Here is a 15,437-nt window from a genome sequence, read left to right as displayed (position 1 = left end):
ATAGAATTGAGTGGTTCAATTAAATGAGGGCTTTTCTCCCCAATTAAATGAGTTACTAAAGAATATAGCTTAAACTCCATCATGGCTGTACTTTCAACTTTTGCAATTTATCAGTATTTGTTTTTCAGGGGAAGCAGGAATACAGAGAGAACTCAAAGAAAAGTTGGTAAAATAGATGATAGCCAATTACAATGAACATTATGTCAAAACCAAGGATTTTCTATAAAATGTGGTACTTCCATGGGCTTTGTTGTTTTGCATTAAGTGCTTTCCGGACACTATATGAAGATGGGAAAGTAATCACATAGTTAGATTACAGTTGGTTACAGGTGGAAGCTAAGCTTTTCATGTTTTTATGATCTTCATTAAATCTGTTTTCCTCAGATTAAAACAATCTTCCCAGAAAAATCAAAACTGCTTTAAAAAAAAAAAAAAGCCCACACAATTAAAAAATATATATATTTGGGATATATAAATAGGAAATATTTATGTAACTCCCAACTTCCATTAATAGCTATTTCCAAAAATATTTGTCACTAAATCACAAAATGTTTAAGGCTGACTCTGTTTACTCCCTTGTGTTATGTAGACTGGAACTATAATTTCCAGGAAGATACTAATTACAACTCTGCTGCAGTACAACTTAGAATGTTGTATGGAATTCTATAGAATGCAATTTTACCTGTATCTTTAAGGAAAGGAGCAACCGCAAACGTCACAATCTATTAGATAAGCTTTTATTGCTAAAGACTAGAGGGCTGCTGGATCAATCTAAAAATCCTTTGAAAGTGATTAAAACTAACAAAAAATATTGAGGTCTCAGGAAAATAAAAAATCCCAGACTACTTATCTTCCTTGCTATCTTCTGATAGAACAATGTCTTGTGAATCACAGAAAAGCAATACTTGATTGAGGGAAGGGTAATAAAACCTTCTCTAAGAGGCTTTTTTTTTTTTTTTTAAAGATTTTATTTATTTATTCGACAGAGGGAAATCACAAGTAGGCAGAGAGGCAGGCAGAGAGAGAGGAAGGGAAGCAGGCCCCCTGCTGAGCAGAGAGCCCGATGTGGGACTCAATCCCAGGACCCTGGAATCATGACCTGAGCCGAAGGCAGCGGCTTAACCCACTGAGCCACCCAGGCGTCCCTCTAAGAGGCTTTTGATTGGAGTCTTTCAACATCTTAAAATTAAAATAATGGTTGGTTCATCCTAAAGCAGATTAAGTTAGTAATCATCAATGGTTAACAGTCGCATTGACAAGGGGGCTGATTCTCAGCAAAAAGAATTTCTCTGGGGCACCTGGGTGGCTCAGTGGGTTAAGCCTCTGCCTTCGGCTCGGGTCATGATCTCAGGGTCCTGGGATTGAGCCCCACATCGGGTTCCCTGCTCAGCAGGGAGCCTGCTTCCCCCGCCCCCACTCTGCTTGCCTCTCTTCCTACTTGTGATCTCTGTCAAATAAATAAATAAAATCTTAAAGAAAAAGAAAAAGAATTTCTCTGGATTCCCAGGCTAGCTGGCATTTTCGTTTATAATTTGGGTAGAAAATGCTCATATTTTTGGGACACCTGGGTGGCTCAGTGGGTTAAGCCGATGCCTTCGGCTCAGGTCATGATCCCAGGGTCCTGGGATCTAGTCCCATATCAGGCTCCTTGCTTAGCAGGGAGTCTGCTTCTCTCTTGGCCTCTGCCTGCTACTCTGCCTGCTGTGCGTGCTCTCTCTCTCTGGCAAATAAATAAATGAAATCTTTTTTTTAAAAAAAAAAAAGCTCATATTTTGTGTAAGCTAAAGACTACTCACTACTAGTTAAAGGACAACCTAAAAGTGATTACCACTCAAAACAGTAAAGTAGATAAATGAGAGTATTAATGAAGTTTTTAGGAGAGAAATGTATTAGTATAGAAGAAAAATAATCTGCAAATAAAAGAAAAAAGGATTTTGTACAAATGACAGAGGAAAAGACAAAAGATTCATTGTAGAACAAGATGACCAGTGATTTTAAAAGCATGTAAATGAATAATGAAACAACTGAATACCTAAGCTCCTATCTTTTACTTAGCACGAGCAGGAATGTAGTAGTTTAAGTTGCTCTAAGTCCTATAACTTTAAAAAAAAAAACTTGAAAATCATCTTCATAATTAAAAGGGGGAAAGAAAGATGACCTGTATGGTAAATTACTATGTAGCAGATACTAATTACATTGGTAGTATAACAACATTCGGAGGATTTTAAGGGTACTCATAATCAGCCTAAAATGAGTATATTTACTTGGTTTCTATAATTTACTTGGTTTCTATAATAAAATAGGTGTTGATGCACCTTTTTATCCCCATACTTCCCAGAAAGGTGTTACTGTGAGAATTTCTTTGTGAAGAAGTATAATATAACTTGACATGACAAACGTGTTCTTGAAAAATTACTTCTAAGTCAGTGTTGTTGTTTTTTTAAGTACCAAATATATTAGTTAAAGGAACCCTGTAGGGTATATCAAAGATGCCCCGACTCTGTGCCTTTGTAGTTTCACAGATATTTTTATACAGTATACACCTGTTTTTAACAGAGCAGTCTACCCAATTCTTGAAGGCTTTTTAAAGAGAAAGTGCATCATTATCACTCCAAATTATCATTTAATTGTCTAAATTTAGTCAAAATCAGAATTACTTTGTAACTCTCTTCCTGACAATGCTGTCAGCTAAACATCTGGAGCAATGGGTATAGCTAACAGTGACACAAAATAATTCTACTCTTACATCAGGACCATCCTGCCTTTGTTCTTCTGAAATCCAAGAGCATTTTAATTCTTGAAAGAACTGTTCCAAGGAAACAGTCGTATGTTCATCAATCCACACACATACTGTAAGTAAATATACTCAGATATGCCACTTTTAATTCCTATTTCAAAGGTTAGTCTCCAAATTCATAGAATTTTATGTATTATTTTACTACGTTTTAGGAAAGAGCTGATTATATGAATAAAGTGTTTATATTAATTCTCAAAACAGCTTAAGTGCACTCCATCCTAACCAGGAATGGATTTAAGACCATTACTCTTGGCCTTCATCTTCTAACTCAACGATTTCAAAAAGTTTAATACAAAAAAAGATACTAGAAATTTTATTTTCTCTAAATACAGCAATTCTGGGCTGCCTGGGTGGCTCGGTTAAGCCTCTGCATTCGGCTCAGGTCATGATCCCAAGGTCCAGGGATCAGGACCCACATCAGGCTCTCTGCTCAGCAGGGAGCCTGCTTCCCCTTCTCTCTCTGCCTGCCTCTCTGCCTACTTGTGATCTCTCTCTGTCAAATAAATAAATAAAATCTTAAAAACAAAATAAATAAATATAGCAATTCTTTCTTCTATTTTCTATAAGGCGGTTATGTTATTTATTAATTTCATAATTTAAGAATCTGAGAAACATTCTATGATTCAGTGTTTACAACAGGAATCAATTTTTTTAACAAGCATAAATATAATTGAAGTAAGTTTTTATTTTTTCTCAGAAGTCAAAAGAATGTTCTTAATCAGGACAATTTAGCATTTCTCAAAAGACTGATTGGGAAGACTGATTTACTCTCATTATTTAAATATGTATGGATTCATATATGGCTGAGTATTCAGCAATGAGATAGGTAATTTAACAGTACTTGCAGATTGTTCTATTATAAAGATTCAGTCACTTAAAAATTAAAACTACCACCATCACTTGACTACAGGAATACTTTACTTTAAATGTATAGCTCTTTAGTATAAAGAGTAATATGAAGACCTGAGCTCTCATTCCTGCTTCATTACTAATTATTTGTGTTACCTTGAATAAGTCATTTAATCTTTTAAGGGCCTAGATTTCTCAACTATAAAATGAAAAATAATTAGCATAAAATTCTACCTTTTACATTCTCAAATTCTTTAGTTCTACTTCATATTAAAAGTAATGGATCTTACTATGAAAATATTTGAAAAGCAGTGACTGCCTTAAAGTTCTTTTAAATCTATATTTAGTAACAAAAATTTTATGACTCCAGGAATTCTAAAGACAGATATGCAAGGAGGTAGCTAGTCAATTTCAACGAGATTTTTCAATTTTAGAATGATTTATTAAAAAACTTTACACAATGAGTATGTTTCAAAGTTTCAACTTACATGTAACTTTTTAGAAACAGGAACAAAGGTTATTCTCAAATATTTGGACTGAACAATTCTATATCAAAATCATGTAACATTTCTAGCCTTAAAATAAAGACCTTCATCACAAAGAAAAGAATCCTGCTTTTCCCCTTAGCTAATTTAAAATCCATCAGCTTTAAAATGACTGAGTTTATGACAAAGTTAAATAGATCACTTATACAGTCACTATCCACTACTGTAATCAAATACTTAAATAATGTAAAACAAAAACATACCAGTACTAAAGAGTCGAATCATACACTCATGAAGCCAGGGATGACTAGAATCAATAGCAAATGCCCTCTTTACTGATTGTAGCATCAAAAGAAACTTTTCTATAAAAAGAAAAAGTAAAATATATTTTGATCATTTGATAAAATAAGCTGCGCTCCTTTGGAGGATTAATTTAGAGAATTACAAATAGAGAAACTAATTTACAGTCAATCATATGTGAACTGCAACATGATTGAAGCAAATGATTTCCTCAGATTAGAACATTAGCTAATATTTTCCACACAATATTCATTAAGAAAAAAATGTTTTATGAAGTACAAAAAATTTAGATAACATTCAATAATATTTGAACTAATGCCATATAAACAAAACTTAAGCCGTTTCTTAACCTCCTAATTTAATAGAAGTAAATGGATTTTCTGCACTACTTATAAAACTTCATTACTGATACTTCAGACTAGCTCTTTTCTTGGGTTTTGTGACATTCATATGAAATGGTTTCCCTCCTAATTTGGTGTCCTCTCCTAATCAATCCCTGGTTTTGCTTCCTCCTCAAAAGATACAATATGCACCAAGGTAATGTTTTCAGTGATTTCTCATATCTTTCTACACTATCCCTACACACCCCCATGTTTCCCAAGCTTCAGTAGTGTTTCCATCTGTTGAATGGAAATTTCACCTGATTACTCCACTGCACTTCCAAGTCCCATCTAAAAACCACTTCTTTGTTAAGACTTCCCGATTTGGTACCATTCTCCAAATAACAAAATTCAAAACTCCAGGCTCCTCTGACATTTCTTTTTCCCTTACTCCAACACTCAGAAAGCTAAAAATACTGCCCATCACACAACTACAGTGAATTCCAAATGCTGAAGAGCCCTTCAGAGGTTAGAACACAATCAAGAAGCCAATTGTAAGGAATTCAGACTGCCCTTCCCCACTTTAAGGAGAACAGCTTTTTTATACTTCAGGATTCTGTTTAAGAACATTTGTTGTATTGCGGCACATGGGTGGCTCAGTAGATTACAGGTCTGACTCTTGATTTTGGCTCAGGTCATGATCTCAGAATCATGAGATCAAGCCCTGCACTGGGTTCCTCCATGCATGGAGCCTGCTTAAGATTCTCTCTCCCCCTCTCCCCCCAACCCCCACATAGCTCCCATGCACTCTCTAAATAAAGAAAAGAAAGAAAGAAAAAGAAAAAGGGGAGTTGCATTAACTTTTCTTTAGAAGTTCCTAAAATTACTGGACTATTTATTAAATTTCTTTTCCAAATTACAACACAATCATTTTGGAAAACAGAAATATAATGGAAACCACTGTAATCACTCAAATCCATCAAAAGACCACCTGTTTGTTTTTTTTTTATCTATTTCTTCCTGGCCCTTTCTCTATCTTACATCCCCATGTAAATATCTTAATAAAAATTAAAACCAAACTATAGTTTTGTGTCCTATTTCCAAGCAATGCTATATAGCAACCTTTACCCAACATTACTATTAATTACTTTGGATAAACTTGATTTTTTAATGGAAACTCTATAGAGGTACCATTTTATTCAATCTCTTTTAGAACAGTTACACTGCTTGGAGCAAAAACCTTCTGTCAGATCTTACTAACCAATTGCTCTTCTCTTCAGGATGTGTCATCTTAATGATATACTTTTTCTTTTTTTTTTTTTAATGAACTACCTGGATTATAGCAATTCAATACCACAAAGTCTTAGTATCTATATATAGTCTAGGCATTCTAAGCAAGACAACCAAGAGGTTCCATTATCTTTTACCTGACTCGGACAATAGACAACCTCAACATTATTTAAGCATATTTGTGTTTTCTTAATGGATCTTCTTCCTTTCCATGCATCTTCTTTTAGAAATATCCATTTTTCAAGATACACCTCAAGCACCACATCTTCTAACAATAGTTAATAATAACCAACATTTATTCAGTGCTCCCTCTGTATCAAGCACTAATCAAAGCTCAGTATCATTAACTAATTTTATCCACACCTATACATAGTAACTACTGTATCTGACCTTAATCTTAGTTATGTATGTATATCTATTATTGATTTTAATGTCCTAGGAGACTCACAATATCGTACACATGTAACAGGCATTTCTGTGAGATGCTACATTGGGAAAACCCTATGGTGGTGAGAACACTGGATTTGGGTGACTATATCTAAGAAATACAGTGATCAATTTTGTCAGGGCCACTATACCCTAATTGCCTACCTTTCCTAAAGTAAATCTCAAAGGCAAAAAGATGCGTTTCTATCTTGTTCTTCACCAAGTTCTTCAACGGTGTTAAAAATTTAATAGCTTCTTCCAATGGAGTTTCAACCTAACAAAAATAAAAGATATTATACAAATGGAAGCAAGATGGGGGAGGGGGAAAAGGATGTGACTTTATTCTATTAAAAACACTTCACTTTCTGGGTGTTTTCTTTTTGGTAAAAATCACTTACCCATTACCCAGAAATACTGTCATATTTTAACTTCCCATAATCTAAAGGAAGGGGAATTTGAACTCTACAACTCTTCACAGGTTTTTAACCATATATATATATTATGTCTGGATAGAAACTATCCAACAAGTAAAAAGAAAGATAAAACAGAACCAGGCAAAGAAAGACAGTGAGATGAACAGGTAAGGTAGCCAAGGGGTAGGATGGGGGGAGGACAGAGGAGAAATATTAAATAGGATGCAGAGGGGTCGAGAGAGAGAGAGATAGAGAATATTACAGAATGAGTCAACATTCTTTTTAAATTCAAAGTGAGGTATGATCAAGCTATTAAAGGCAGTAAAATAACCATTCTATCTTGCTTTGTTCTCATACAAATTCTATAGAATTCATATTTATTCCAATGCCATACTAATGGTGAGATAGCATTTAAGAAGATTTATGTTTACTGAACTGTCTCTGTCATCCTTTATTAATTATGTAGATGTCATATTAATTATATACCTGTAATAATTCCTGGACAGGAAATACTTACTACATAATTGTGTTACTGTTACACTCCTAGACTGAGTATCTAAGACAAAATTCATCTCTGTAGACTGGGATGGGGCTGGAGAATACCATATTTATCAGAAAGGTACTGAATATCCATGCCTGTATTTGCCTTGTCTCATCACAGAGGTAATAAGATTTATCCTTGGTGGAATTTGTATTTGCCATAACAATCCCACATGCCTCTACCAATATGGTAATTGTGGTTTTACCAACACAGATTCTGGCTAAGGAAATTATTTCACAGCATTAAAAACAAACAAAGAAATAAAAAACACCGCAGGCAAAAAAGTGATGTCTAGGAGTTTTACTTTATACTAGCATGTAGGCAGCTGGCATTATTCTGAAGGACACATGCTCTAAACAAGAAATCACTATATGGCACTGTCAGTCTACTAGCTGTGGATACCAAGAGACAGCAGGGAGAGAGGAGACCTCCTAAGTGTGCCTTTCTCATACATTTGTAGATATTTTGCTTCTTATTTCCACAATTTTATGTTCTACTGATTTGGGATTTGTGGTATACAGAGGAGAAAGGTCTACCAGGGAAAGGTAAAGAACTGAAAACTGAAATTGTAATGGAGCTGTATCAAGTTTTTTAAGACTTCCAGAGCACAGACTGAAATGAGGATCACTATAATGACTAGGGTAATTTACTACCAGGGAGATATGACTGCTGTCACAAAATGGAAACAAAGAATATAAGGAAGCTAAGTCAATATGAGCATTATACTTACTGAAATCTAAGTATTTAAGCTTAGAAAAAGAAAAGAGAAATTTTGCCTGCAATCCTAATAAAGAACAACATATGCCACTACAAAAAAATCTGGACCTATTGTCCCCATGTTTCTGTGTGCCTTGTATAGGTAAGATTTTTATCATTTTGTCTGACAAAACCATGCACATATGGTTATGTACATAACCATAATAAAGCTACCTACATTCTATATTCATATATACATAATGAAATATGAAGTTATATATACAAAAGCCTATCAACAGGGTTGAGTTCTACAATCAGTGTTTAAGATTAAAAAAAAAAGAAAGGAAAGAAAGAAAGAAAAAAGAAAGAAGTACCATCAAGTCCCTAAAGCTGTAAAGACAAGATGCATAGAAATAAATCTCTCTCTCCCTCTCTCACAACTTTGCATTCTGTGCACGACAACCCTATTAAGTACCAAAATGAAACTCAATATAGCAAAATGTTCACACTGGGAGAGGCACACAGGAACTGACATGGACTAAACAAATGGTAGTCATAATTCCTTGGTCTCAAACTCAGCTAGGGTCCTGTGTTCACTGAGTGGAGTACTGGATGAAAATTGCCAGAATTATGCGTACTCATTTTTGTCTCTCAAACTTAGATAGTCGTGAAGATCTGAATTTACCTAAGTTGGAAGAGATACAGACTGGAACTGCATTGTGTTGATGGGCAATGTAAGAGATCCACAAGGGCAGTTTTGCTCATACGTGATTTTTAAATTTATAAACTGATGTGAAGTCTAATCTGTATTACAATATGTTGTATAGGAATACATCTCCCTATACTCCCAGAGTAGCAACAGAAAGTTTAGAACTGTTAAACCCCATTCAGACAGAATAATAAGAATACACTGATGAGGAGAAATGTCATGTGTGCACAGAAGGGAAAAAATAATCCAGCTGAGATGAATACTACCTGAAGGCAAGGAGGAACATAGCATTGGTGGTACATGAGGGAACTCATAAATACCAACTACTGCCTCATGGTAAGTTGGAGAAACAAAGATTTCTGGTTTATACTCAGCTAACTGAATATTAAAACTCACTAAACCTCTTCCTATTTTCTTTTTTTCTTTAAGTGGAATTACTGCTAACTTAATAATGCTTTTATTTTATATTACATATATAAAATCCTGAACTGGTGACACTAAATATACCATTATTAACACTAAGAATGATATAACAATAATAATGATATAACATTAATAATGATAAAATATAGGATCACAAAAAATCGGAATCGAGACACTGTAAATCTAGATTTGGCAAGCAGCTTTTTAAACAGCTTACAATGCCAAACCTTACTATGATGGCTTGGTGTAATCTAGCACTGCCACCACACTAGGGATATAAGTAAGTGTGGATGCTATTAGAAGGGGGCATCCTGGAGGTAGTTATCTTAGGAAGAGAAGTGTGCCATATGCCTAACAGGCAAGAATAGTATATATTAAATGGCAGCCTATGAAACTGGTACCTTTCACTGGGCTCTTTCCAAATAAAGCAATTTCTATAGGGATTATTTTCTTCTGAGACTATAAAATCTCTAGCTATAAATAATTAGACTATAACTTGGTAACTGGCCCAAAAGCAGCTATGATACAGTGGACACAAGGTCAATAGTCTATAAGGAGGCTTGGTATAAAAATTCTGCTCTGTGGGGGTAAGTAACCTTTATTAGACAGTGACTAAGCAATCCAAATAGATCCTCTCTTTAAGAAGTATAATGGAAGATATGAAGTGTTACAAAGAAAAGTCATTAGGAAAAATTATGGGCTACAAAGAAAGCATGTAGAAAAAATGGTGGTGGCACACAGTCAGTGACAGTGGTAAAAGTGGTAGTAATAAAGAAAGCTGAAGCATAAAGATGGAAAGCTCTTAAAGCTGATATTACCTCTGAATAACTGTATAATTCTCCATGAGGCCTAAAAGGTCAATTTTCTGTGTTTCCTCACTATTCTGTATATTCTTCCAATAAACTCTCAACAATAAAAAGGTAGTATCTTTGTTCCTAGAAGTTATACATTTACTTGTGAAAAGATGTCAATATATCCTTTGAAATCCAAGCCAGATTTTTCTATGGTTCTTAGCAATACTGCTTTGAGATATTATCGTCCATCTGCTCTGATTTGATCCTAAAACTATTTTTCAACTCTACTTATTAGGTATTATAATTTTTCTTAGTTATAAGGCAGTTGATTTTGACTTTTTAATTACTAATGTGCATACTGTATTCACTGCTTTAACATAATAAACTATGCAATTATTTTGACATGGAGTAGCCCAACACCAAGGGCCAGAAGAAAACTGCATGGATATGTTACTAATCAAAATGGCTTATCTGACAATGAATACCTTGGTTTCAGCTTAACAGTTAATAACGGCAGACATGATTTTTGGCGTGGGGGAAGATATTTAGGGGCTTTTAGAGAGATTAGGTTCAAATCACAAAGTCCAATAAAGAAATACCGTAAACTGACACACTGGTGAGAGATAAGCTCAATTTGGTCCAGATATAAAAAGTTGCATGTTACCACTTTTAACAGATGCTTCATTCTTTGCACATAAAGTTCCTTTAATCCTAACATCCCTGCCTAGTAGGGATTTTTTCCTAGTCCCATTTTATACAAGAGAATATCATCAGAGAGGTTAGACAAAGTGTCCAAGACACACAGTGAAGTATAAGTGCTGATTATGTGGACCCAGATCAGAATGACTCAAAAACCCAAACCTTCCACTATACCATACTAGATTACTCTGGATCAGGATCATTATTCCAAGAAAGAAAAAAAGACAGATAGGAAGACAGAAAGACAAACAGACAGAAAGACAAAGGAAGGAAGGAAGGAAGGAAGGAAGGGAGGGAGGGAGGGGAAGAAGGGGAAGGAGAGGCAGAGGGAGAGGGAAAGAAAGAGAAAGAAAATAGACAAAAAATTAAAATGATTTTTCACTCTAAAATCTATAATCAAATTAGTTAAATAAGACAGTATAAAATGACAATAGCTGGTCACAAAATTTCACTCAATTGTGCTCAACACTATTATTAAGTACCTTGGCTAGTTTCTCAGGGATAAGCTCTTCTTTCGGACCTCCAATTTCCTCATCATCATCATCCTTTTTCTTTTTCTGATTTCTCTGCTGCTTTTCTTTTTCTGCATTTTTTTCTCTTCTTCTATCTGGGCTTTCTTTTGAGCTCTTCTTTGTTTATTCCGTAGCTTCTTCAGCTCTTTGTCAGACATGTTTGCTATAGGCAATACGTTAATTAATGAAAAGCATATTAATCAGGTTAGTAATGATCAATCACTAATTTAACATTCTCATTAAAACTCCCAGACAAAATATGACATGTTATACAAGTTCATGTGCCTATGTGTACCTTGCCATTTAATGGTTCCAAAATGGCTAGAGAACACTGTGATGATCCCTTCAAAAAAATGTTCTGAAACCAGGTGGAGACCTGGTGTCGCAATCATAGCAAAACATAAAAGCATAAAAGTTCCCCCAGCAATCTTACTCTTGCAGTTCTAGAAATCTAACAAGCTGTTTCATATTTCTATGGCCTTAGACTACACTTTTTCTTAGTCATGCCTCTCTAACCTTGTGAGTTATTCATTCTCTATACTCAACTGCTGCTACTATGACATATATATTTGCTTGTCACAATACTTCATTTATACATGTGCTTCTCTTTTAGACTGCGAATTGGTGAAGAGACCCTATCTTACTCATAAATTTTGTATTCTCAGGGCCTACCAGAATACTAGCAGAATATACAGAAAATATTCAAATATTTGTTCATGGAATAATAAATAACTATATGATAAATCAAAAGCTCGACACTGAAAATTAACAATAGCTTGTGTGGTACAAACTATGGGATGTCTCAAAAGAAAGACTGAAAATCACAAATATTAGATAATAAAGTAAAAAAAATCTATAGTCTTCAAGCAATAAATATGAAAGTTACGTGTACAACTGGTATTTATTTGGGTAATACTTAGTGAGAAATGAATAAGGTCATTCTAGAGTATACCATCACAGTGGTGATTTTCAAATATGCCCATAAACTCTTTCCTTCAAAAGATGGAACCTATTTCCCCTTCCCTTAATTGTAGGCTATACTTAACTCACTTCCAACAAATGGAATATGCTAGAAATCAAACTGTATGACATCCAAGATCAGAACATAAAAGCACAGTGGATTCCTCCTTGCTTTCTCTTGGACCACTCAGAAGAAACCCAATTGCCATGTTGTGAAGATACACAGACAACCTTATGGAAGGACACGTGTGGCCAAAAAAGGCCTCCAGCCATTAAAGTAAGCCATCTTGAAAGCAGATTTTCCTACTAAAATCAACCCTTCAGAAGTCTTTGGCTGCCATTTTGGCTTCAATCTCCTGAGAGAACCCACATCTTTCAAAATCCTACAGCTAAGCTAAGTGACTTCTGAATTCCTGGCCCACAGTAACTCTGAGATAATAAATGTTTGCTATTTAAAGCTCTGTGTAAGCAATCTGTTAGGCAGCAATAGATAACCAAGGCAAATTTTGGTACCTGGAAATGGGGTGCTGCTGCAATAAAAACCTAAAATGTAGAACTGACTGTGGTTCCAGAGCACAGCAAAAGGTGGGAAGACATGGAAAAAAGAATTAATGAAGCTCAAAAGTCTGGATTTTGAAGAGGCTGTAAGTGAAACATGTCATACTCACACAGAGGCAGAAAATTTAATAACATGTATTTAGTAACATCATAAAATGTATCAAATGAACTGAGTGATCTAGCTAGAGGGATTTCCAAACTGAAAAAAAAAAAGGGGGAAAAAAAGGTTGTTCAGGCAGCACCTAATTCCTCTTGAAGCTTGTAATTAAAATGCAAGAGAAAGAAACAAATGGAAGAAGGACTTGACAGTGTTCAAAATTCTCAACCTCTTTGGAAATGGCTCCTAAGCAAAGGTCAAATTCAGAGAACTGCCAAGAAAATATGTCAATGAGGAAAGCAGAGTTTGGCTTTAAAATCCTTTGAAACTCAAAAGATGATGTCTCAGCTACCGGTCACCCAAAAGGCTCTTTTCTCTTAAAAACTTTAAGGGTATGATTCACTGATCCTTTCAAACAACAGAGCTTCTAAGACACTCAAGGGTGCTGTCCTCTCAGCAAAAACTCAAGGCAGACAATGATATTTGTGCATGTGGCTTCCAATAAAATTCACAAAAAAACTATAAAATTCTTAAGAGAATTCTATGGGCAGAAACAGCAAATCTGGACTAAAAGGAATAGAGATAGTATAAAAGACTCGCAAATTTTGGAAGCAGACTGAAAAACTACTCAGTTGCAAACAAATGCTAACTTTTTAAAAAAAATTAATTTTAGTAATCACACTACACCCAACATGGGACTTGCACCCCCACACCAGGATCAAGAGTTGCAAGCTCTTCCAAGTGAGCTGGCCAGGGACCCCACAAATGCTAACTTTTAAGAACAGGAAAGAAAATGCAGAAGGTGGAACCAAAAAGCCAGAGCCTAGAACGAGAAACCATTAGAGAATTAGTACTACATCGTGAGCCCTCATCAAAGAACTGCTATCCTCAACTGGACTTGAGAACTGACAGAACCAGTAACTCCTGTGTACCTTCCATTTCCCCTTCACCACCCACTTTTGACCAAGAATATTCCTTTGCAATCAATTTATACTGGACATGTACTTGGCACAGGATTTTTTTAAGATTTTATTTACTTATTTAAGAGAATGAGCAAGGAGCCCCGGCACAGGATTTCATATCAAGAACTACACTTGAAGAGCTATACCAGCTATACTAAAGAACCATATTCAAGAAATCACATCAGCACCAGTACCTCATATACATACATAACTAACTAGACTCCAAGTTAATGTTGTAATGGAATGAGACTTTTGAAGGCCTCAGAAGGGGCAAGTGTAATCTGCATGTAAGAATAATATAAATAGGGCGCCTGGGTGGCTCAGTCAGTTAAGTGTCTGCGTTTGGCTCAGATCATGAGCCCAGAATCCTGGGATCAAGTATCGCATTGGATTCCCTGCTCCTGCTCTCTCTCTCTCTCTCCAACAAATAAAATCTTAAAAAAAAAAGGATAAAAGAATAATGTAAATAATTTGTGCCCAGAATGTAGAACATGGAAGTTAAAAATATGTCTACAAATTGTCTGATTCTTCTCCCACTCAAATATAAGTTATACTTGGTGACTCACTTCCACCAAACAGAACATGTAGGAAGTGATGGGGTGTTATGTCAAGAGAACAGAATGTTAAAAGTGTTGTGGCTCCTTCCTTGCCTTCATGGCTAGCTACTATGTCTCGTGGAACTGAAGAAACCCTCTAGAGAGACTAACAATATTAAGGTCACCTGCCAAAAGCCATGCGAGAAAGCCATCTGGGAAATGGATCTTCTAGCCCCAGTTAACCTTTTTCTTTTTAAATATTTTATTTATTTATTTTATTTATTTTATTTTATTTATTTATTTATTATATTTTATTTATTGAGCCCAATGTGGGGCTCAATCCCAGGATGTGGTATTATGACCTGACCCAAAGGGGCAGAGACACTTATCCAACTAAGCCACCAAGGTGCGCCCCTACACCGCCCCATCAACAACTTAACTACAGCTTTATAAGAGACCCTGAGCTGGAACAACCCAGATACTTCTAAATTCCTGAACTATGAAAATAGTTGTTCTAAGCTGCTAAATTTAGGGAAATTTATTATGTGTCAATAGACAACAACCATCAAAAATAAATACATACCTGTTTCTCTTTTTCTTAGTAAAGAAGCCCTTACTACTAAAAAAGAAAATTTCAAACAAGGACCAAAAATTACATTCTGGAAATATAAGACATTTACAAATAAATAACCACAAGAATTCTGACCTTTTAATGACTTGTAAAATAACTGCTACCACTTGCATCCTTACTATATAGCAGACACCATGCATACATTTTACTTAATATCCTCAATAATCTCATGGATTATAGTATAATATTATTTTATGTATGAGAAAACTGAGGTATCAGAGGAAAAATATTAACTCAAGATTAATAATAAAAGGTAGAACAAGGATTTAAATCCACTTCACTCTGACTCCAAAGTCTGGGTTCTTTCTTTCCACTATGTTATACCAGGAGTCAATAATCTTTTTCTGTAATGGGCCAGATACTAAATATTTTCAGCTCTGTAAGCCACGGGTCTCTGATGCAATTAAACACAGTTGTTGTAGCACAAAATTAGCCATAA

General features: G+C 35.1%; 1 protein-coding gene across 1 annotated transcript in view; it reads right to left on the bottom strand.

The window, feature by feature from the left end:
• Positions 1 to 15,437, bottom strand: part of NAA15 (N-alpha-acetyltransferase 15, NatA auxiliary subunit) — an 84,312-nt gene that overhangs the window by 7,045 nt on the left and 61,830 nt on the right. Inside the window, 4 exon segments of the mRNA XM_013064517.2 lie at positions 4,395 to 4,493; positions 6,633 to 6,741; positions 11,225 to 11,331; positions 11,334 to 11,417. Coding sequence (XP_012919971.2) covers positions 4,395 to 4,493; positions 6,633 to 6,741; positions 11,225 to 11,331; positions 11,334 to 11,417 — 399 coding nt within the window.

Source organism: Mustela putorius, unplaced genomic scaffold, assembly GCF_011764305.1.
Source record: "Mustela putorius furo isolate JIRA1106 unplaced genomic scaffold, ASM1176430v1.1 tig00000083_pilon_pilon_pilon, whole genome shotgun sequence".
Taxonomy (NCBI): domain Eukaryota; kingdom Metazoa; phylum Chordata; class Mammalia; order Carnivora; family Mustelidae; genus Mustela; species Mustela putorius.
The sequence above is the reverse complement of the archived record's forward strand: the minus strand, read 5'-3'. Positions and strand labels throughout refer to the sequence as shown.